At 42.2% G+C, this 26,333-nt stretch overlaps 1 protein-coding gene across 1 annotated transcript in view; it reads right to left on the bottom strand.

Annotated features, from left to right (window-relative positions):
- Nucleotides 1-610: 610 nt before the first annotated feature.
- The window catches only part of LOC135159938 (uncharacterized), a 141,646-nt gene continuing 115,923 nt past the window's right edge, over nucleotides 611-26,333 (bottom strand). Inside the window, exon 12 of the mRNA XM_064116001.1 lies at nucleotides 611-688. Within this exon, the coding sequence (XP_063972071.1) occupies nucleotides 611-688 (78 nt within the window). The remainder of the gene's footprint in view (nucleotides 689-26,333) is intronic.

Here is a 26,333-nt window from a genome sequence, read left to right as displayed (position 1 = left end):
AAGTCGACGTCTTCTGCGGTGTCTCCTGCTCTGGCCGCTGCCATCACTTTGGAATTTTTTACACATTCTTCGTCACTCGCCATGTTCACTAATTGTTCACTTTTTGTCACTAATAACTCACGTCTTTTCACCGAATTCTTTTCCTTCCTTAATCCCGGACGAGCCCCCAAATTATGTGGGATTATTTTTTAAGGGTGAAAAGGATTGTTAGTGAAAAACTCACGAAACACTTCTAAATAGATATATTTAATAATATATAGAAAACTGTATACTTTACAACTCGCGTTTGACCGATCCTCCACTCTAGAGGATCTCTCAATCAAACTATGACCCCGTTCTCTCAAGGTCACACTCAACTCTTTAACTCTACTCTAACTACTCTATACTCTGCTCGACTCTAACTCTATGCTCTCTCTATCAACTACTTCTAGACACTAACTATCCTATTCCTCGTAAGGGCCTCTCAGGGTGCCCTACGTCGCTCCCCACTCCGAGGTCAACACGGGAAAAGGTTTTCCCCCTGACGTCAGCAGCATGGGCCGACCAGGACCCATTTCACTCTCACCCTCTCATTCTCTCTCTCTCACACACACACACCGTCTGGCCCTCACTACAGTGGGACAGGCCCCACCGCCATTAAGCCATAAACTTGATTCCTCACTGGAGGAATCCTACTACTCTTCTTATACTATTATTATTATATTGCTAAGGGCACATTCCTGAACATCTGGACCGCGTGTCGCGACGTTAGGAGGGATTTCCCCATAACAATATAAGTGTCCAAAAATCTCCGATACTACATGTATGATCGACTTTTTCTCGAAGCCAAATTGTTCGCCCGCAAACTTCGCGCATTGCACTCGTCAAGTTCGAAAAGACGAAGCTATTGCACGCGGTTTCATCGGCCTACGACAATGTGTACTCAAGTTATATGCCATCATATCGAACACGAATATCAACTTCTATGATTGAGTTTTTCGTGAGCTGTGTTCGAAAAAGAAAACGATGTTGCATCAGTTTCCTTGATTATTCGCCGTGCTGAAACCGAATATGATGCCAGATTTTGTCTACGTGCAGCCAAAAAAAGTGATTCCCACGATGTCGTAAAAACGCATATGTATAATCGACTTTTTCTCGAAGACAAATTGTTCACACGCAAACTTCGCGCATTGCACTCGTAAAGTTCGACAAGACCAAGCTATTGCACGCGGTTTCATCGGCCTACGACAATGTGTACTTATGTTATATGCAATCATATCGAACACGAATATCAACTTCTATGATTGAGTTTTTTGTGAGCTGTGGTCGCAAAGAAAACGATGTTGCATCAGTTTCCTTGGTTATTCGACGTGCTGAAACCGAATATGATGCCAGATTTTGTCTACGTGCAGCCAAAAAAAAGTGATTCCCACGATGTCGTAAAAACGCATATGTATAATCGAGTTTTTCTCGAAGACAAATTGTTCACACGCAAACTTCGCGCATTGCACTCGTGTAGTTCGAAAAGACGAAGCTATTGCACGCGGTTACATCGGCCTACGACAATGTGTACTCAAGTTATATGAAATCATATCGAACACGAATATCAACTTCTGTGATTGAGTTTTCCGTGAGCTGTGGTCGCAAAGAAAACGATGGTGTATCAGTTTCCTTCGTTATTCGACGTGCTGAAATCGAATATGATGCCAGATTTTGTCTACGTGCAGCCAAAAAAAGTAATTCCCACGATGTCCTAAAAACGCATATGTATGATCGACTTTTTCTCGAAGACAAGTTGTTCGCACGCAAACTTCGCGCATTGCACTCGTAAAGTTCGACAAGACCAAGCTATTGCACGCGGTTTCATCGGCCTACGACAATGTGTACTTATGTTATATGCAATCATATCGAACACGAATATCAACTTCTATGATTGAGTTTTTCGTGTGCTGTGGTCGCAAAGAAAACGATGTTGCATCAGTTTCCCTGGTTATTCGACGTGCTGAAACCGAATATGATGCCAGATTTTGTCTACGAGCAGCCAAAAAAAAGTGATTCCCACGATGTCGTAAAAACGCATATGTATAATCTACTTTTTCTCGAAGACAAATTGTTCGCACGCAAACTTCGCGCATTGCACTCGTGTAGTTCGACAAGACGAAGCTCTTGCACGCGGTTTCGTCAGCACACGACAATGTGTACTCAAGATATACGCCATCATAATGAACACGAATAACAACTTCTATGATTGAGTTTTTCTCGAAGACAAATTGTTCACACGCAAACTTCCCGTATTGCACTCGTGTACTCCGACACGACGAAGCTATTGCACGCGGTTTCACCGGCCTTCGACAATGTGTACTCAAGTTATATGCCATCATATCGAACACGAATATCAACTTCTATGATTGATTTTTTCGTGAGCTGTGGTCGCCAAGAAAACGAAGTTGCATCAGTTTCCCTGATTATTCGACGTGCTGAAACCGAATATGATGCCAGATTTTGTCTACGTGCAGCCAAAAAAAAGTGATTCCCACGATGTCGTAAAAACGCATATGTATAATCGACTTTTTCTCGATGACAAATTGTTCGCACGCAAACTTCGCGCATGGCACTCGTGTAGTTCGACAAGACGAAGCTATTGCACGCGGTTTCATCGGCCTACGACAATGTCTACTCATGTTATATGCAATCATATCGAACACGAATATCAACTTCTATGATTGAGTTTTTCGTGAGCTATGGTGGCAAAGAAAACGATGTTGCATCAGTTTCCCTGGTTATTCGACGTGCTGAAATCGAATATGATGCCAGATTTTGTCTACGAGCAGCCAAAAAAAAGTGATTCCCACGACGTCGTAAAAACGCATATGTATAATCTACTTTTTCTCGAAGACAAATTGTTCGCACGCAAACTTCGCGCATTGCACTCGTGTAGTTCGACAAGACGAAGCTATTGCACGCGGTTTCATCGGCCTACGACAATGTGTACTCAAGATATACGCCACCATATCGAACACGAATAACAACTTCTATGATTGAGTTTTTCTCGAAGAAAAATTGTTCACACGCAAACTTCCCGTATTGCACTCGTGTAGTTCGACACGACGAAGCTATTGCACGCGGTTTCATCGGCCTACGACAATGTGTATTCATGTTATATGCCATCATATCGAAAACGAATTGCAACTTCTATGATTGAGTTTTTCGTGAGCTGTGGTCGCAAAGACAACGATGTTGCATCAGTTTCCTTGGTTATTCGACTTACTGAAAGCGAATATGATGCCAGATTTTGTCTACGTGCAGCCAAAAAAAAGTGATTCCCACGATGTCGTAACAACGCATATGTATAATCTACTTTTTCTCGAAGACAAATAGTTCGCACGCAAACTTCGCGCATTGCACTCGTTTAGTTCGACAAGACGAAGCTATTGCACGCGGTTTCGTCGGCACACGACAATGTGTACTCAAGATATACGCCATCATATCGAACACGAATAACAACTTCTATGATTGAGTTTTTCTCGAAGACAAATTGTTCACACGCAAACTTCCCGTATTGCACTCGTGTAGTCCGACACGACGAAGCTATTGCACGCGGTTTCACCGGCCTACGACAATGTGTACTCAAGTTATATGCCATCATATCGAACACGAATATCAACTTCTATGATTGATTTTTTCGTGAGCTGTGGTCGCCAAGAAAACGAAGTTGCATCAGTTTCCCTGATTATTCGACGTGCTGAAACCGAATATGATGCCAGATTTTGTCTACGTGCAGCCAAAAAAAAGTGATTCCCACGATGTCGTAAAAACGCATATGTATAATCGACTTTTTCTCGAAGACAAATTGTTCGCACGCAAACTTCGCGCATTGCACTCGTGTAGTTCGAAAAGACGAAGCTATTGCACGCGGTTTCATCGGCCTACGACAATGTGTACTCAAGTTATATGAAATCATATCGAACACGAATATCAACTTCTGTGATTGAGTTTTCCGTGAGCTGTGGTCGCAAAGAAAACGATGTTGCATCAGTTTCCTTCGTTATTCGACGTGCTGAAATCGAATATGATGCCAGATTTTGTCTACGTGCAGCCAAAAAAAAGTGATTCCCACGATGTCCTAAAAACGCATATGTATGATCGACTTTTTCTCGAAGCCAAATTGTTCGCCCGCAAACTTCGCGCATTGCACTCGTCAAGTTCGAAAAGACGAAGCTATTGCACGCGGTTTCATCGGCCTACGACAATGTGTACTCAAGTTATATGCCATCATATCGAACACGAATATCAACTTCTATGATTGAGTTTTTCGTGAGCTGTGTTCGAAAAAGAAAACGATGTTGCATCAGTTTCCTTGATTATTCGCCGTGCTGAAACCGAATATGATGCCAGATTTTGTCTACGTGCAGCCAAAAAAAGTGATTCCCACGATGTCGTAAAAACGCATATGTATAATCGACTTTTTCTCGAAGACAAATTGTTCACACGCAAACTTCGCGCATTGCACTCGTAAAGTTCGACAAGACCAAGCTATTGCACGCGGTTTCATCGGCCTACGACAATGTGTACTTATGTTATATGCAATCATATCGAACACGAATATCAACTTCTATGATTGAGTTTTTTGTGAGCTGTGGTCGCAAAGAAAACGATGTTGCATCAGTTTCCTTGGTTATTCGACGTGCTGAAACCGAATATGATGCCAGATTTTGTCTACGTGCAGCCAAAAAAAAGTGATTCCCACGATGTCGTAAAAACGCATATGTATAATCGAGTTTTTCTCGAAGACAAATTGTTCACACGCAAACTTCGCGCATTGCACTCGTGTAGTTCGAAAAGACGAAGCTATTGCACGCGGTTACATCGGCCTACGACAATGTGTACTCAAGTTATATGAAATCATATCGAACACGAATATCAACTTCTGTGATTGAGTTTTCCGTGAGCTGTGGTCGCAAAGAAAACGATGGTGTATCAGTTTCCTTCGTTATTCGACGTGCTGAAATCGAATATGATGCCAGATTTTGTCTACGTGCAGCCAAAAAAAGTAATTCCCACGATGTCCTAAAAACGCATATGTATGATCGACTTTTTCTCGAAGACAAGTTGTTCGCACGCAAACTTCGCGCATTGCACTCGTAAAGTTCGACAAGACCAAGCTATTGCACGCGGTTTCATCGGCCTACGACAATGTGTACTTATGTTATATGCAATCATATCGAACACGAATATCAACTTCTATGATTGAGTTTTTCGTGTGCTGTGGTCGCAAAGAAAACGATGTTGCATCAGTTTCCCTGGTTATTCGACGTGCTGAAACCGAATATGATGCCAGATTTTGTCTACGAGCAGCCAAAAAAAAGTGATTCCCACGATGTCGTAAAAACGCATATGTATAATCTACTTTTTCTCGAAGACAAATTGTTCGCACGCAAACTTCGCGCATTGCACTCGTGTAGTTCGACAAGACGAAGCTCTTGCACGCGGTTTCGTCAGCACACGACAATGTGTACTCAAGATATACGCCATCATAATGTACACGAATAACAACTTCTATGATTGAGTTTTTCTCGAAGACAAATTGTTCACACGCAAACTTCCCGTATTGCACTCGTGTACTCCGACACGACGAAGCTATTGCACGCGGTTTCACCGGCCTTCGACAATGTGTACTCAAGTTATATGCCATCATATCGAACACGAATATCAACTTCTATGATTGATTTTTTCGTGAGCTGTGGTCGCCAAGAAAACGAAGTTGCATCAGTTTCCCTGATTATTCGACGTGCTGAAACCGAATATGATGCCAGATTTTGTCTACGTGCAGCCAAAAAAAAGTGATTCCCACGATGTCGTAAAAACGCATATGTATAATCGACTTTTTCTCGATGACAAATTGTTCGCACGCAAACTTCGCGCATGGCACTCGTGTAGTTCGACAAGACGAAGCTATTGCACGCGGTTTCATCGGCCTACGACAATGTCTACTCATGTTATATGCAATCATATCGAACACGAATATCAACTTCTATGATTGAGTTTTTCGTGAGCTATGGTGGCAAAGAAAACGATGTTGCATCAGTTTCCCTGGTTATTCGACGTGCTGAAATCGAATATGATGCCAGATTTTGTCTACGAGCAGCCAAAAAAAAGTGATTCCCACGACGTCGTAAAAACGCATATGTATAATCTACTTTTTCTCGAAGACAAATTGTTCGCACGCAAACTTCGCGCATTGCACTCGTGTAGTTCGACAAGACGAAGCTATTGCACGCGGTTTCATCGGCCTACGACAATGTGTACTCAAGATATACGCCATCATATCGAACACGAATAACAACTTCTATGATTGAGTTTTTCTCGAAGAAAAATTGTTCACACGCAAACTTCCCGTATTGCACTCGTGTAGTTCGACACGACGAAGCTATTGCACGCGGTTTCATCGGCCTACGACAATGTGTATTCATGTTATATGCCATCATATCGAAAACGAATTGCAACTTCTATGATTGAGTTTTTCGTGAGCTGTGGTCGCAAAGACAACGATGTTGCATCAGTTTCCTTGGTTATTCGACTTACTGAAAGCGAATATGATGCCAGATTTTGTCTACGTGCAGCCAAAAAAAAGTGATTCCCACGATGTCGTAACAACGCATATGTATAATCTACTTTTTCTCGAAGACAAATAGTTCGCACGCAAACTTCGCGCATTGCACTCGTTTAGTTCGACAAGACGAAGCTATTGCACGCGGTTTCGTCGGCACACGACAATGTGTACTCAAGATATACGCCATCATATCGAACACGAATAACAACTTCTATGATTGAGTTTTTCTCGAAGACAAATTGTTCACACGCAAACTTCCCGTATTGCACTCGTGTAGTCCGACACGACGAAGCTATTGCACGCGGTTTCACCGGCCTACGACAATGTGTACTCAAGTTATATGCCATCATATCGAACACGAATATCAACTTCTATGATTGATTTTTTCGTGAGCTGTGGTCGCCAAGAAAACGAAGTTGCATCAGTTTCCCTGATTATTCGACGTGCTGAAACCGAATATGATGCCAGATTTTGTCTACGTGCAGCCAAAAAAAAGTGATTCCCACGATGTCGTAAAAACGCATATGTATAATCGACTTTTTCTCGAAGACAAATTGTTCGCACGCAAACTTCGCGCATTGCACTCGTGTAGTTCGAAAAGACGAAGCTATTGCACGCGGTTTCATCGGCCTACGACAATGTGTACTCAAGTTATATGAAATCATATCGAACACGAATATCAACTTCTGTGATTGAGTTTTCCGTGAGCTGTGGTCGCAAAGAAAACGATGTTGCATCAGTTTCCTTCGTTATTCGACGTGCTGAAATCGAATATGATGCCAGATTTTGTCTACGTGCAGCCAAAAAAAAGTGATTCCCACGATGTCCTAAAAACGCATATGTATGATCGACTTTTTCTCGAAGCCAAATTGTTCGCCCGCAAACTTCGCGCATTGCACTCGTCAAGTTCGAAAAGACGAAGCTATTGCACGCGGTTTCATCGGCCTACGACAATGTGTACTCAAGTTATATGCCATCATATCGAACACGAATATCAACTTCTATGATTGAGTTTTTCGTGAGCTGTGTTCGAAAAAGAAAACGATGTTGCATCAGTTTCCTTGATTATTCGCCGTGCTGAAACCGAATATGATGCCAGATTTTGTCTACGTGCAGCCAAAAAAAGTGATTCCCACGATGTCGTAAAAACGCATATGTATAATCGACTTTTTCTCGAAGACAAATTGTTCACACGCAAACTTCGCGCATTGCACTCGTAAAGTTCGACAAGACCAAGCTATTGCACGCGGTTTCATCGGCCTACGACAATGTGTACTTATGTTATATGCAATCATATCGAACACGAATATCAACTTCTATGATTGAGTTTTTTGTGAGCTGTGGTCGCAAAGAAAACGATGTTGCATCAGTTTCCTTGGTTATTCGACGTGCTGAAACCGAATATGATGCCAGATTTTGTCTACGTGCAGCCAAAAAAAAGTGATTCCCACGATGTCGTAAAAACGCATATGTATAATCGAGTTTTTCTCGAAGACAAATTGTTCACACGCAAACTTCGCGCATTGCACTCGTGTAGTTCGAAAAGACGAAGCTATTGCACGCGGTTACATCGGCCTACGACAATGTGTACTCAAGTTATATGAAATCATATCGAACACGAATATCAACTTCTGTGATTGAGTTTTCCGTGAGCTGTGGTCGCAAAGAAAACGATGGTGTATCAGTTTCCTTCGTTATTCGACGTGCTGAAATCGAATATGATGCCAGATTTTGTCTACGTGCAGCCAAAAAAAGTAATTCCCACGATGTCCTAAAAACGCATATGTATGATCGACTTTTTCTCGAAGACAAGTTGTTCGCACGCAAACTTCGCGCATTGCACTCGTAAAGTTCGACAAGACCAAGCTATTGCACGCGGTTTCATCGGCCTACGACAATGTGTACTTATGTTATATGCAATCATATCGAACACGAATATCAACTTCTATGATTGAGTTTTTCGTGTGCTGTGGTCGCAAAGAAAACGATGTTGCATCAGTTTCCCTGGTTATTCGACGTGCTGAAACCGAATATGATGCCAGATTTTGTCTACGAGCAGCCAAAAAAAAGTGATTCCCACGATGTCGTAAAAACGCATATGTATAATCTACTTTTTCTCGAAGACAAATTGTTCGCACGCAAACTTCGCGCATTGCACTCGTGTAGTTCGACAAGACGAAGCTCTTGCACGCGGTTTCGTCAGCACACGACAATGTGTACTCAAGATATACGCCATCATAATGAACACGAATAACAACTTCTATGATTGAGTTTTTCTCGAAGACAAATTGTTCACACGCAAACTTCCCGTATTGCACTCGTGTACTCCGACACGACGAAGCTATTGCACGCGGTTTCACCGGCCTTCGACAATGTGTACTCAAGTTATATGCCATCATATCGAACACGAATATCAACTTCTATGATTGATTTTTTCGTGAGCTGTGGTCGCCAAGAAAACGAAGTTGCATCAGTTTCCCTGATTATTCGACGTGCTGAAACCGAATATGATGCCAGATTTTGTCTACGTGCAGCCAAAAAAAAGTGATTCCCACGATGTCGTAAAAACGCATATGTATAATCGACTTTTTCTCGATGACAAATTGTTCGCACGCAAACTTCGCGCATGGCACTCGTGTAGTTCGACAAGACGAAGCTATTGCACGCGGTTTCATCGGCCTACGACAATGTCTACTCATGTTATATGCAATCATATCGAACACGAATATCAACTTCTATGATTGAGTTTTTCGTGAGCTATGGTGGCAAAGAAAACGATGTTGCATCAGTTTCCCTGGTTATTCGACGTGCTGAAATCGAATATGATGCCAGATTTTGTCTACGAGCAGCCAAAAAAAAGTGATTCCCACGACGTCGTAAAAACGCATATGTATAATCTACTTTTTCTCGAAGACAAATTGTTCGCACGCAAACTTCGCGCATTGCACTCGTGTAGTTCGACAAGACGAAGCTATTGCACGCGGTTTCATCGGCCTACGACAATGTGTACTCAAGATATACGCCATCATATCGAACACGAATAACAACTTCTATGATTGAGTTTTTCTCGAAGAAAAATTGTTCACACGCAAACTTCCCGTATTGCACTCGTGTAGTTCGACACGACGAAGCTATTGCACGCGGTTTCATCGGCCTACGACAATGTGTATTCATGTTATATGCCATCATATCGAAAACGAATTGCAACTTCTATGATTGAGTTTTTCGTGAGCTGTGGTCGCAAAGACAACGATGTTGCATCAGTTTCCTTGGTTATTCGACTTACTGAAAGCGAATATGATGCCAGATTTTGTCTACGTGCAGCCAAAAAAAAGTGATTCCCACGATGTCGTAACAACACATATGTATAATCTACTTTTTCTCGAAGACAAATAGTTCGCACGCAAACTTCGCGCATTGCACTCGTTTAGTTCGACAAGACGAAGCTATTGCACGCGGTTTCGTCGGCACACGACAATGTGTACTCAAGATATACGCCATCATATCGAACACGAATAACAACTTCTATGATTGAGTTTTTCTCGAAGACAAATTGTTCACACGCAAACTTCCCGTATTGCACTCGTGTAGTCCGACACGACGAAGCTATTGCACGCGGTTTCACCGGCCTACGACAATGTGTACTCAAGTTATATGCCATCATATCGAACACGAATATCAACTTCTATGATTGATTTTTTCGTGAGCTGTGGTCGCCAAGAAAACGAAGTTGCATCAGTTTCCCTGATTATTCGACGTGCTGAAACCGAATATGATGCCAGATTTTGTCTACGTGCAGCCAAAAAAAAGTGATTCCCACGATGTCGTAAAAACGCATATGTATAATCGACTTTTTCTCGAAGACAAATTGTTCGCACGCAAACTTCGCGCATGGCACTCGTGTAGTTCGACAAGACGAAGCTATTGCACGCGGTTTCATCGGCCTACGACAATGTCTACTCATGTTATATGCAATCATATCGAACACGAATATCAACTTCTATGATTGAGTTTTTCGTGAGCTATGGTGGCAAAGAAAACGATGTTGCATCAGTTTCCCTGGTTTATTCGACGTGCTGAAATCGAATATGATGCCAGATTTTGTCTACGAGCAGTCAAAAAAAAGTGATTCCCACGACGTCGTAAAAACGCATATGTATAATCTACTTTTTCTCGAAGACAAATTGTTCGCACGCAAACTTCGCGCATTGCACTCGTGTAGTTCGACAAGACGAAGCTATTGCACGCGGTTTCATCGGCCTACGACAATGTGTACTCAAGATATACGCCATCATATCGAACACGAATAACAACTTCTATGATTGAGTTTTTCTCGAAGAAAAATTGTTCACACGCAAACTTCCCGTATTGCACTCGTGTAGTTCGACACGACGAAGCTATTGCATGCGGTTTCATCGGCCTACGACAATGTGTATTCATGTTATATGCCATCATATCGAAAACGCATTGCAACTTCTATGATTGAGTTTTTCGTGAGCTGTGGTCGCAAAGACAACGATGTTGCATCAGTTTCCTTGGTTATTCGACGTACTGAAACCGAATATGATGCCAGATTTTGTCTACGTGCAGCCAAAAAAAAGTGATTCCCACGATGTCGTAACAACGCATATGTATAATCTACTTTTTCTCGAAGACAAATAGTTCGCACGCAAACTTCGCGCATTGCACTCGTTTAGTTCGACAAGACGAAGCTATTGCACGCGGTTTCGTCGGCACACGACAATGTGTACTCAAGATATACGCCATCATATCGAACACGAATAACAACTTCTATGATTGAGTTTTTCTCGAAGACAAATTGTTCAGACGCAAACTTCCCGTATTGCACTCGTGTAGTCCGACACGACGAAGCTATTGCACGCGGTTTCACCGGCCTACGACAATGTGTACTCAAGTTATATGCCATCATATCGAACACGAATATCAACTTCTATGATTGATTTTTTCGTGAGCTGTGGTCGCCAAGAAAACGAAGTTGCATCAGTTTCCCTGATTATTCGACGTGCTGAAACCGAATATGATGCCAGATTTTGTCTACGTGCAGCCAAAAAAAAGTGATTCCCACGATGTCGTAATAACGCATGTGTATAATCGACTTTTTCTCGAAGACAAATTGTTCACACGCAAACTTCGCGCATTGCACTCGTCAAGTTCGAAAAGACGAAGCTATTGCACGCGGTTTCATCGGCCTACGACAATGTGTACTCAAGTTATATGCCATCATATCGAACACGAATATCAACTTCTATGATTGAGTTTTTCGTGAGCTGTGTTCGAAAAAGAAAACGATGTTGCATCAGTTTCCTTGATTATTCGCCGTGCTGAAACCGAATATGATGCCAGATTTTGTCTACGTGCAGCCAAAAAAAGTGATTCCCACGATGTCGTAAAAACGCATATGTATAATCGACTTTTTCTCGAAGACAAATTGTTCACACGCAAACTTCGCGCATTGCACTCGTAAAGTTCGACAAGACCAAGCTATTGCACGCGGTTTCATCGGCCTACGACAATGTGTACTTATGTTATATGCAATCATATCGAACACGAATATCAACTTCTATGATTGAGTTTTTTGTGAGCTGTGGTCGCAAAGAAAACGATGTTGCATCAGTTTCCTTGGTTATTCGACGTGCTGAAACCGAATATGATGCCAGATTTTGTCTACGTGCAGCCAAAAAAAAGTGATTCCCACGATGTCGTAAAAACGCATATGTATAATCGAGTTTTTCTCGAAGACAAATTGTTCACACGCAAACTTCGCGCATTGCACTCGTGTAGTTCGAAAAGACGAAGCTATTGCACGCGGTTACATCGGCCTACGACAATGTGTACTCAAGTTATATGAAATCATATCGAACACGAATATCAACTTCTGTGATTGAGTTTTCCGTGAGCTGTGGTCGCAAAGAAAACGATGGTGTATCAGTTTCCTTCGTTATTCGACGTGCTGAAATCGAATATGATGCCAGATTTTGTCTACGTGCAGCCAAAAAAAGTAATTCCCACGATGTCCTAAAAACGCATATGTATGATCGACTTTTTCTCGAAGACAAGTTGTTCGCACGCAAACTTCGCGCATTGCACTCGTAAAGTTCGACAAGACCAAGCTATTGCACGCGGTTTCATCGGCCTACGACAATGTGTACTTATGTTATATGCAATCATATCGAACACGAATATCAACTTCTATGATTGAGTTTTTCGTGTGCTGTGGTCGCAAAGAAAACGATGTTGCATCAGTTTCCCTGGTTATTCGACGTGCTGAAACCGAATATGATGCCAGATTTTGTCTACGAGCAGCCAAAAAAAAGTGATTCCCACGATGTCGTAAAAACGCATATGTATAATCTACTTTTTCTCGAAGACAAATTGTTCGCACGCAAACTTCGCGCATTGCACTCGTGTAGTTCGACAAGACGAAGCTCTTGCACGCGGTTTCGTCGGCACACGACAATGTGTACTCAAGATATACGCCATCATAATGAACACGAATAACAACTTCTATGATTGAGTTTTTCTCGAAGACAAATTGTTCACACGCAAACTTCCCGTATTGCACTCGTGTACTCCGACACGACGAAGCTATTGCACGCGGTTTCACCGGCCTTCGACAATGTGTACTCAAGTTATATGCCATCATATCGAACACGAATATCAACTTCTATGATTGATTTTTTCGTGAGCTGTGGTCGCCAAGAAAACGAAGTTGCATCAGTTTCCCTGATTATTCGACGTGCTGAAACCGAATATGATGCCAGATTTTGTCTACGTGCAGCCAAAAAAAAGTGATTCCCACGATGTCGTAAAAACGCATATGTATAATCGACTTTTTCTCGAAGACAAATTGTTCGCACGCAAACTTCGCGCATGGCACTCGTGTAGTTCGACAAGACGAAGCTATTGCACGCGGTTTCATCGGCCTACGACAATGTCTACTCATGTTATATGCAATCATATCGAACACGAATATCAACTTCTATGATTGAGTTTTTCGTGAGCTATGGTGGCAAAGAAAACGATGTTGCATCAGTTTCCCTGGTTATTCGACGTGCTGAAATCGAATATGATGCCAGATTTTGTCTACGAGCAGCCAAAAAAAAGTGATTCCCACGACGTCGTAAAAACGCATATGTATAATCTACTTTTTCTCGAAGACAAATTGTTCGCACGCAAACTTCGCGCATTGCACTCGTGTAGTTCGACAAGACGAAGCTATTGCACGCGGTTTCATCGGCCTACGACAATGTGTACTCAAGATATACGCCATCATATCGCACACGAATAACAACTTCTATGATTGAGTTTTTCTCGAAGAAAAATTGTTCACACGCAAACTTCCCGTATTGCACTCGTGTAGTTCGACACGACGAAGCTATTGCACGCGGTTTCATCGGCCTACGACAATGTGTATTCATGTTATATGCCATCATATCGAAAACGAATTGCAACTTCTATGATTGAGTTTTTCGTGAGCTGTGGTCGCAAAGACAACGATGTTGCATCAGTTTCCTTGGTTATTCGACGTACTGAAACCGAATATGATGCCAGATTTTGTCTACGTGCAGCCAAAAAAAAGTGCTTCCCACGATGTCGTAACAACGCATATGTATAATCTACTTTTTCTCGAAGACAAATAGTTCGCACGCAAACTTCGCGCATTGCACTCGTTTAGTTCGACAAGACGAAGCTATTGCACGCGGTTTCGTCGGCACACGACAATGTGTACTCAAGATATACGCCATCATATCGAACACGAATAACAACTTCTATGATTGAGTTTTTCTCGAAGACAAATTGTTCACACGCAAACTTCCCGTATTGCACTCGTGTAGTCCGACACGACGAAGCTATTGCACGCGGTTTCACCGGCCTACGACAATGTGTACTCAAGTTATATGCCATCATATCGAACACGAATATCAACTTCTATGATTGATTTTTTCGTGAGCTGTGGTCGCCAAGAAAACGAAGTTGCATCAGTTTCCCTGATTATTCGACGTGCTGAAATCGAATATGATGCCAGATTTTGTCTACGTGCAGCCAAAAAAAAGTGATTCCCACGATGTCGTAATAACGCATGTGTATAATCGACTTTTTCTCGAAGACAAATTGTTCACACGCAAACTTCGCGCATTGCACTCGTGTAGTTCGACAAGACGAAGCTATTGCACGCGGTTTCATCCGCCTACGACAATGCGTACTCAAGTTATATGCCATCATATCGAACACGAATATCAACTTCTATGATTGAGTTTTTCGTGAGCTGTGGTTGCAAAGGAAACGATGTTGCATAAGTTTCCCTGGTTATTCGACGTGCTGAAATCGAATATGATTCCAGATTTTGTCTACGTGCAGCCAAAAAAAGTGAGTCCCACGATGTCCTAAAAACGCATATGTATGATCGACTTTTTCTTGAAGACAAGTTGTTCGCACGCAAACTTCGCGCATTGCACTCGTGTAGTTCGACAAGACGAAGCTATTGCACGCGGTTTCATCGGCCTACGACAATGTGTCCTCAAGATATACGCCATCATATCGAACACGAATAACAACTTCTATGATTGAGTTTTTCTCGAAGAAAAATTGTTCACACGCAAACTTCCCGTATTGCACTCGTGTAGTTCGACACGACGAAGCTATTGCACGCGGTTTCATCGGCCTACGACAATGTGTACTCAAGATATACGCCATCATATCGAACACGAATAACAACTTCTATGATTGAGTTTTTCTCGAAGAAAAATTGTTCACACGCAAACTTCCCGTATTGCACTCGTGTAGTTCGACACGACGAAGCTATTGCACGCGGTTTCATCGGCCTACGACAATGTGTATTCATGTTATATGCCATCATATCGAAAACGAATTGCAACTTCTATGATTGAGTTTTTCGTGAGCTGTGGTCGCAAAGACAACGATGTTGCATCAGTTTCCTTGGTTATTCGACGTACTGAAACCGAATATGATGCCAGATTTTGTCTACGTGCAGCCAAAAGAAAGTGATTCCCACGATGTCGTAACAACGCATATGTATAATCTACTTTTTCTCGAAGACAAATAGTTCGCACGCAAACTTCGCGCATTGCACTCGTGTAGTTCGACAAGACGAAGCTATTGCACGCGGTTTCATCGGCCTACGACAATGTGTACTCAAGTTATATGCCATCATATCGAACACGAATATCAACTTCTATGATTGATTTTTTCATGAGCTGTGGTCGCAAAGAAAACGATGTAGCATCAGTTTCCTTGGTTATTCGACGTGCTGAAACCGAATATGATGCCAGATTTTGTCTACGTGCAGCCAAAAAGAAGTGATTCCCACCATGTCGTAAAAACGCATATGTATGATCGACTTTTTGTCGAAGACAAATTGTTCGCACGCAAACTTAGTGCATTGGACTCGTGTAGTTCGACAAGACGAAGCTATTGCACGCGGTTTCATCGGCCTACGACAATGCGTACTCAAGTTATATGCCATCATATCGAACACGAATATCAACTTCTATGATTGAGTTTTTCGTGAGCTGTGGAAGCAAAGGAAACGATGTTGCATCAGTTTCCCTGGTTATTCGACGTGCTGAAACCGAATATGATGCCAGATTTTGTCTACGTGCAGCCAAAAAAAAGTGATTCCAACGATGTCGTAAAAACGCATATGTATAATCGAGTTTTTCTCGAAGACAAATTGTTCACACGCAAACTTCGCGCATTGCACTCGTGTAGTTCGAAAAGACGAAGCTATTGCACGCGGTTTCATCGGCCTACGACAATGTGTACTCAAGTTATATGAAATCATATCGAACACGAATATCAACTTCTGTGATTGAGTTTTCCGTGAGCTGTGGTCGCAAAGAAAACGATGTTGCATCAGTTTCCTTCGTTATTCGACGTGCTGAAATCGAATATGATGCCAGATTTTGTCTACGTGCAGCCAAAAAAAAGTGATTCCCACGATGTCCTAAAAACGCATATGTATGATCGACTTTTTCTCGAAGCCAAATTGTTCGCCCGCAAACTTCGCGCATTGCACTCGTCAAGTTCGAAAAGACGAAGCTATTGCACGCGGTTTCATCGGCCTACGACAATGTGTACTCAAGTTATATGCCATCATATCGAACACGAATATCAACTTCTATGATTGAGTTTTTCGTGAGCTGTGTTCGAAAAAGAAAACGATGTTGCATCAGTTTCCTTGATTATTCGCCGTGCTGAAACCGAATATGATGCCAGATTTTGTCTACGTGCAGCCAAAAAAAGTGATTCCCACGGTGTCGTAAAAACGCATATGTATAATCGACTTTTTCTCGAAGACAAATTGTTCACACGCAAACTTCGCGCATTGCACTCGTAAAGTTCGACAAGACCAAGCTATTGCACGCGGTTTCATCGGCCTACGACAATGTGTACTTATGTTATATGCAATCATATCGAACACGAATATCAACTTCTATGATTGAGTTTTTTGTGAGCTGTGGTCGCAAAGAAAACGATGTTGCATCAGTTTCCTTGGTTATTCGACGTGCTGAAACCGAATATGATGCCAGATTTTGTCTACGTGCAGCCAAAAAAAAGTGATTCCCACGATGTCGTAAAAACGCATATGTATAATCGAGTTTTTCTCGAAGACAAATTGTTCACACGCAAACTTCGCGCATTGCACTCGTGTAGTTCGAAAAGACGAAGCTATTGCACGCGGTTACATCGGCCTACGACAATGTGTACTCAAGTTATATGAAATCATATCGAACACGAATATCAACTTCTGTGATTGAGTTTTCCGTGAGCTGTGGTCGCAAAGAAAACGATGGTGTATCAGTTTCCTTCGTTATTCGACGTGCTGAAATCGAATATGATGCCAGATTTTGTCTACGTGCAGCCAAAAAAAGTAATTCCCACGATGTCCTAAAAACGCATATGTATGATCGACTTTTTCTCGAAGACAAGTTGTTCGCACGCAAACTTCGCGCATTGCACTCGTAAAGTTCGACAAGACCAAGCTATTGCACGCGGTTTCATCGGCCTACGACAATGTGTACTTATGTTATATGCAATCATATCGAACACGAATATCAACTTCTATGATTGAGTTTTTCGTGTGCTGTGGTCGCAAAGAAAACGATGTTGCATCAGTTTCCCTGGTTATTCGACGTGCTGAAACCGAATATGATGCCAGATTTTGTCTACGAGCAGCCAAAAAAAAGTGATTCCCACATGCGTAAAAACGCATATGTATAATCTACTTTTTCTCGAAGACAAATTGTTCGCACGCAAACTTCGCGCATTGCACTCGTGTAGTTCGACAAGACGAAGCTCTTGCACGCGGTTTCGTCGGCACACGACAATGTGTACTCAAGATATACGCCATCATAATGAACACGAATAACAACTTCTATGATTGAGTTTTTCTCGAAGACAAATTGTTCACACGCAAACTTCCCGTATTGCACTCGTGTACTCCGACACGACGAAGCTATTGCACGCGGTTTCACCGGCCTTCGACAATGTGTACTCAAGTTATATGCCATCATATCGAACACGAATATCAACTTCTATGATTGATTTTTTCGTGAGCTGTGGTCGCCAAGAAAACGAAGTTGCATCAGTTTCCCTGATTATTCGACGTGCTGAAACCGAATATGATGCCAGATTTTGTCTACGTGCAGCCAAAAAAAAGTGATTCCCACGATGTCGTAAAAACGCATATGTATAATCGACTTTTTCTCGAAGACAAATTGTTCGCACGCAAACTTCGCGCATGGCACTCGTGTAGTTCGACAAGACGAAGCTATTGCACGCGGTTTCATCGGCCTACGACAATGTCTACTCATGTTATATGCAATCATATCGAACACGAATATGAACTTCTATGATTGAGTTTTTCGTGAGCTATGGTGGCAAAGAAAACGATGTTGCATCAGTTTCCCTGGTTATTCGACGTGCTGAAATCGAATATGATGCCAGATTTTGTCTACGAGCAGCCAAAAAAAAGTGATTCCCACGACGTCGTAAAAACGCATATGTATAATCTACTTTTTCTCGAAGACAAATTGTTCGCACGCAAACTTCGCGCATTGCACTCGTGTAGTTCGACAAGACGAAGCTATTGCACGCGGTTTCATCGGCCTACGACAATGTGTACTCAAGATATACGCCATCATATCGCACACGAATAACAACTTCTATGATTGAGTTTTTCTCGAAGAAAAATTGTTCACACGCAAACTTCCCGTATTGCACTCGTGTAGTTCGACACGACGAAGCTATTGCACGCGGTTTCATCGGCCTACGACAATGTGTATTCATGTTATATGCCATCATATCGAAAACGAATTGCAACTTCTATGATTGAGTTTTTCGTGAGCTGTGGAAGCAAAGGAAACGATGTTGCATCAGTTTCCCTGGTTTATTCGACGTGCTGAAATCGAATATGATGCCAGATTTTGTCTACGAGCAGTCAAAAAAAAGTGATTCCCACGACGTCGTAAAAACGCATATGTATAATCTACTTTTTCTCGAAGACAAATTGTTCGCACGCAAACTTCGCGCATTGCACTCGTGTAGTTCGACAAGACGAAGCTATTGCACGCGGTTTCATCGGCCTACGACAATGTGTACTCAAGATATACGCCATCATATCGAACACGAATAACAACCTCTATGATTGAGTTTTTCTCGAAGAAAAATTGTTCACACGCAAACTTCCCGTATTGCACTCGTGTAGTTCGACACGACGAAGCTATTGCATGCGGTTTCATCGGCCTACGACAATGTGTATTCATGTTATATGCCATCATATCGAAAACGAATTGCAACTTCTATGATTGAGTTTTTCGTGAGCTGTGGTCGCAAAGACAACGATGTTGCATCAGTTTCCTTGGTTATTCGACGTACTGAAACCGAATATGATGCCAGATTTTGTCTACGTGCAGCCAAAAAAAAGTGATTCCCACGATGTCGTAATAACGCATGTGTATAATCGACTTTTTCTCGAAGACAAATTGTTCACACGCAAACTTCGCGCATTGCACTCGTGTAGTTCGACAAGACGAAGCTATTGCACGCGGTTTCATCGGCCTACGACAATGCGTACTCAAGTTATATGCCATCATATCGAACACGAATATCAACTTCTATGATTGAGTTTTTCGTGAGCTGTGGTTGCAAAGGAAACGATGTTGCATAAGTTTCCCTGGTTATTCGACGTGCTGAAATCGAATATGATTCCAGATTTTGTCTACGTGCAGCCAAAAAAAGTGAGTCCCACGATGTCCTAAAAACGCATATGTATGATCGACTTTTTCTCGAAGACAAGTTGTTCGCACGCAAACTTCGCGCATTGCACTCGTGTAGTTCGACAAGACGAAGCTATTGCACGCGGTTTCATCGGCCTACGACAATGTGTACTCAAGTTATATGCCATCATATCGAACACGAATATCAACTTCTATGATTGAGTTTTTCGTGAGCTGTGGAAGCAAAGGAAACGATGTTGCATCAGTTTCCCTGGTTATTCGACGTGCTGAAACCGAATATGATGCCAGATTTTGTCTACGTGCAGCCAAAAAAAAGTGATTCCCACGATGTCGTAAAAACGCATATGTATAATCGAGTTTTTCTCGAAGACAAATTGTTCACACGCAAACTTCGCGCATTGCACTCGTGTAGTTCGAAAAGACGAAGCTATTGCACGCGGTTTCATCGGCCTACGACAATGTGTACTCAAGTTATATGAAATCATATCGAACACGAATATCAACTTCTGTGATTGAGTTTTCCGTGAGCTGTGGTCGCAAAGAAAACGATGTTGCATCAGTTTCCTTCGTTATTCGACGTGCTGAAATCGAATATGATGCCAGATTTTGTCTACGTGCAGCCAAAAAAAAGTGATTCCCACGATGTCCTAAAAACGCATATGTATGATCGACTTTTTCTCGAAGCCAAATTGTTCGCCCGCAAACTTCGCGCATTGCACTCGTCAAGTTCGAAAAGACGAAGCTATTGCACGCGGTTTCATCGGCCTACGACAATGTGTACTCAAGTTATATGCCATCATATCGAACACGAATATCAACTTCTATGATTGAGTTTTTCGTGAGCTGTGTTCGAAAAAGAAAACGATGTTGCATCAGTTTCCTTGATTATTCGCCGTGCTGAAACCGAATATGATGCCAGATTTTGTCTACGTGCAGCCAAAAAAAGTGATTCCCACGATGTCGTAAAAACGCATATGTATAATCGACTTTTTCTCGAAGACAAATTGTTCACACGCAAACTTCGCGCATTGCACTCGTAAAGTTCGACAAGACCAAGCTATTGCACGCGGTTTCATCGGCCTACGACAATGTGTACTTATGTTATATGCAATCATATCGAACACGAATATCAACTTCTATGATTGAGTTTTTTGTGAGCTGTGGTCGCAAAGAAAACGATGTTGCATCAGTTTCCTTGGTTATTCGACGTGCTGAAACCGAATATGATGCCAGATTTTGTCTACGTGCAGCCAAAAAAAAGTGATTCCCACGATGTCGTAAAAACGCATATGTATAATCGAGTTTTTCTCGAAGACAAATTGTTCACACGCAAACTTCGCGCATTGCACTCGTGTAGTTCGAAAAGACGAAGCTATTGCACGCGGTTACATCGGCCTACGACAATGTGTACTCAAGTTATATGAAATCATATCGAACACGAATATCAACTTCTGTGATTGAGTTTTCCGTGAGCTGTGGTCGCAAAGAAAACGATGGTGTATCAGTTTCCTTCGTTATTCGACGTGCTGAAATCGAATATGATGCCAGATTTTGTCTACGTGCAGCCAAAAAAAGTAATTCCCACGATGTCCTAAAAACGCATATGTATGATCGACTTTTTCTCGAAGACAAGTTGTTCGCACGCAAACTTCGCGCATTGCACTCGTAAAGTTCGACAAGACCAAGCTATTGCACGCGGTTTCATAGGCCTACGACAATGTGTACTTATGTTATATGCAATCATATCGAACACGAATATCAACTTCTATGATTGAGTTTTTCGTGTGCTGTGGTCGCAAAGAAAACGATGTTGCATCAGTTTCCCTGGTTATTCGACGTGCTGAAACCGAATATGATGCCAGATTTTGTCTACGAGCAGCCAAAAAAAAGTGATTCCCACGATGTCGTAAAAACGCATATGTATAATCTACTTTTTCTCGAAGACAAATTGTTCGCACGCAAACTTCGCGCATTGCACTCGTGTAGTTCGACAAGACGAAGCTCTTGCACGCGGTTTCATCGGCCTACGACAATGTGTACTCAAGATATACGCCATCATATCGCACACGAATAACAACTTCTATGATTGAGTTTTTCTCGAAGAAAAATTGTTCACACGCAAACTTCCCGTATTGCACTCGTGTAGTTCGACACGACGAAGCTATTGCACGCGGTTTCATCGGCCTACGACAATGTGTATTCATGTTATATGCCATCATATCGAAAACGAATTGCAACTTCTATGATTGAGTTTTTCGTGAGCTGTGGTCGCAAAGACAACGATGTTGCATCAGTTTCCTTGGTTATTCGACGTACTGAAACCGAATATGATGCCAGATTTTGTCTACGTGCAGCCAAAAAAAAGTGCTTCCCACGATGTCGTAACAACGCATATGTATAATCTACTTTTTCTCGAAGACAAATAGTTCGCACGCAAACTTCGCGCATTGCACTCGTTTAGTTCGACAAGACGAAGCTATTGCACGCGGTTTCGTCGGCACACGACAATGTGTACTCAAGATATACGCCATCATATCGAACACGAATAACAACTTCTATGATTGAGTTTTTCTCGAAGACAAATTGTTCACACGCAAACTTCCCGTATTGCACTCGTGTAGTCCGACACGACGAAGCTATTGCACGCGGTTTCACCGGCCTACGACAATGTGTACTCAAGTTATATGCCATCATATCGAACACGAATATCAACTTCTATGATTGATTTTTTCGTGAGCTGTGCTCGCCAAGAAAACGAAGTTGCATCAGTTTCCCTGATTATTCGACGTGCTGAAACCGAATATGATGCCAGATTTTGTCTACGTGCAGCCAAAAAAAAGTGATTCCCACGATGTCGTAATAACGCATGTGTATAATCGACTTTTTCTCGAAGACAAATTGTTCACACGCAAACTTCGCGCATTGCACTCGTGTAGTTCGACAAGACGAAGCTATTGCACGCGGTTTCATCCGCCTACGACAATGCGTACTCAAGTTATATGCCATCATATCGAACACGAATATCAACTTCTTTGATTGAGTTTTTCGTGAGCTGTGGTTGCAAAGGAAACGATGTTGCATAAGTTTCCCTGGTTATTCGACGTGCTGAAATCGAATATGATTCCAGATTTTGTCTACGTGCAGCCAAAAAAAGTGAGTCCCACGATGTCCTAAAAACGCATATGTATGATCGACTTTTTCTTGAAGACAAGTTGTTCGCACGCAAACTTCGCGCATTGCACTCGTGTAGTTCGACAAGACGAAGCTATTGCACGCGGTTTCATCGGCCTACGACAATGTGTCCTCAAGATATACGCCATCATATCGAACACGAATAACAACTTCTATGATTGAGTTTTTCTCGAAGAAAAATTGTTCACACGCAAACTTCCCGTATTGCACTCGTGTAGTTCGACACGACGAAGCTATTGCACGCGGTTTCATCGGCCTACGACAATGTGTACTCAAGATATACGCCATCATATCGAACACGAATAACAACTTCTATGATTGAGTTTTTCTCGAAGAAAAATTGTTCACACGCAAACTTCCCGTATTGCACTCGTGTAGTTCGACACGACGAAGCTATTGCACGCGGTTTCATCGGCCTACGACAATGTGTATTCATGTTATATGCCATCATATCGAAAACGAATTGCAACTTCTATGATTGAGTTTTTCGTGAGCTGTGGTCGCAAAGACAACGATGTTGCATCAGTTTCCTTGGTTATTCGACGTACTGAAACCGAATATGATGCCAGATTTTGTCTACGTGCAGCCAAAAAAAGTAATTCCCACGATGTCCTAAAAACACATATGTATGATCGACTTTTTCTCGAAGACAAGTTGTTCGCACGCAAACTTCGCGCATTGCACTCGTAAAGTTCGACAAGACCAAGCTATTGCACGCGGTTTCATCGGCCTACGACAATGTGTACTTATGTTATATGCAATCATATCGAACACGAATATCAACTTGTATGATTGAGTTTTTCGTGTGCTGTGGTCGCAAAGAAAACGATGTTGCATCAGTTTCCCTGGTTATTCGACGTGCTGAAACCGAATATGATGCCAGATTTTGTCTACGAGCAGCCAAAAAAAAGTGATTCCCACGATGTCATAAAAACGCATATGTATAATCTACTTTTTCTCGAAGACAAATTGTTCGCACGCAAACTTCGCGCATTGCACTCGTGTAGTTCGACAAGACGAAGCTCTTGCACGCGGTTTCGTCGGCACACGACAATGTGTACTCAAGATATACGCCATCATAATGAACACGAATAACAACTTCTATGATTGAGTTTTTCTCGAAGACAAATTGTTCACACGCAAACTTCCCGTATTGCACTCGTGTACTCCGACACGACGAAGCTATTGCACGCGGTTTCACCGGCCTTCGACAATGTGTACTCAAGTTATATGCCATCATATCGAACACGAATATCAACTTCTATGATTGATTTTTTCGTGAGCTGTGGTCGCCAAGAAAACGAAGTTGCATCAGTTCCCCTGATTATTCGACGTGCTGAAACCGAATATGATGCCAGATTTTGTCTACGTGCAGCCAAAAAAAAGTGATTCCCACGATGTCGTAAAAACGCATATGTATAATCGACTTTTTCTCGAAGACAAATTGTTCGCACGCAAACTTCGCGCATGGCACTCGTGTAGTTCGACAAGACGAAGCTATTGCACGCGGTTTCATCGGCCTACGACAATGTCTACTCATGTTATATGCAATCATATCGAACACGAATATCAACTTCTATGATTGAGTTTTTCGTGAGCTATGGTGGCAAAGAAAACGATGTTGCATCAGTTTCCCTGGTTATTCGACGTGCTGAAATCGAATATGATGCCAGATTTTGTCTACGAGCAGCCAAAAAAAAGTGATTCCCACGACGTCGTAAAAACGCATATGTATAATCTACTTTTTCTCGAAGACAAATTGTTCGCACGCAAACTTCGCGCATTGCACTCGTGTAGTTCGACAAGACGAAGCTATTGCACGCGGTTTCATCGGCCTACGACAATGTGTACTCAAGATATACGCCATCATATCGAACACGAATAACAACTTCTATGATTGAGTTTTTCTCGAAGAAAAATTGTTCACACGCAAACTTCCCGTATTGCACTCGTGTAGTTCGACACGACGAAGCTATTGCACGCGGTTTCATCGGCCTACGACAATGTGTATTCATGTTATATGCCATCATATCGAAAACGAATTGCAACTTCTATGATTGAGTTTTTCGTGAGCTGTGGTCGCAAAGACAACGATGTTGCATCAGTTTCCTTGGTTATTCGACGTACTGAAACCGAATTTGATGCCAGATTTTGTCTACGTGCAGCCAAAAAAAAGTGATTCCCACGATGTCGTAACAACGCATATGTATAATCTACTTTTTCTCGAAGACAAATAGTTCGCACGCAAACTTCGCGCATTGCACTCGTTTAGTTCGACAAGACGAAGCTATTGCACGCGGTTTCGTCGGCACACGACAATGTGTACTCAAGATATACGCCATCATATCGAACACGAATAACAACTTCTATGATTGAGTTTTTCTCGAAGACAAATTGTTCACACGCAAACTTCCCGTATTGCACTCGTGTAGTCCGACACGACGAAGCTATTGCACGCGGTTTCACCGGCCTACGACAATGTGTACTCAAGTTATATGCCATCATATCGAACACGAATATCAACTTCTATGATTGATTTTTTCGTGAGCTGTGGTCGCCAAGAAAACGAAGTTGCATCAGTTTCCCTGATTATTCGACGTGCTGAAACCGAATATGATGCCAGATTTTGTCTACGTGCAGCCAAAAAAAAGTGATTCCCACGATGTCGTAAAAACGCATATGTATAATCGACTTTTTCTCGAAGACAAATTGTTCGCACGCAAACTTCGCGCATGGCACTCGTGTAGTTCGACAAGACGAAGCTATTGCACGCGGTTTCATCGGCCTACGACAATGTCTACTCATGTTATATGCAATCATATCGAACACGAATATCAACTTCTATGATTGAGTTTTTCGTGAGCTATGGTGGCAAAGAAAACGATGTTGCATCAGTTTCCCTGGTTTATTCGACGTGCTGAAATCGAATATGATGCCAGATTTTGTCTACGAGCAGTCAAAAAAAAGTGATTCCCACGACGTCGTAAAAACGCATATGTATAATCTACTTTTTCTCGAAGACAAATTGTTCGCACGCAAACTTCGCGCATTGCACTCGTGTAGTTCGACAAGACGAAGCTATTGCACGCGGTTTCATCGGCCTACGACAATGTGTACTCAAGATATACGCCATCATATCGAACACGAATAACAACTTCTATGATTGAGTTTTTCTCGAAGAAAAATTGTTCACACGCAAACTTCCCGTATTGCACTCGTGTAGTTCGACACGACGAAGCTATTGCATGCGGTTTCATCGGCCTACGACAATG

Source organism: Diachasmimorpha longicaudata, chromosome 3 (genome assembly GCF_034640455.1).
Source record: "Diachasmimorpha longicaudata isolate KC_UGA_2023 chromosome 3, iyDiaLong2, whole genome shotgun sequence".
NCBI classification, from domain to species: domain Eukaryota; kingdom Metazoa; phylum Arthropoda; class Insecta; order Hymenoptera; family Braconidae; genus Diachasmimorpha; species Diachasmimorpha longicaudata.
The sequence above is the reverse complement of the archived record's forward strand: the minus strand, read 5'-3'. Positions and strand labels throughout refer to the sequence as shown.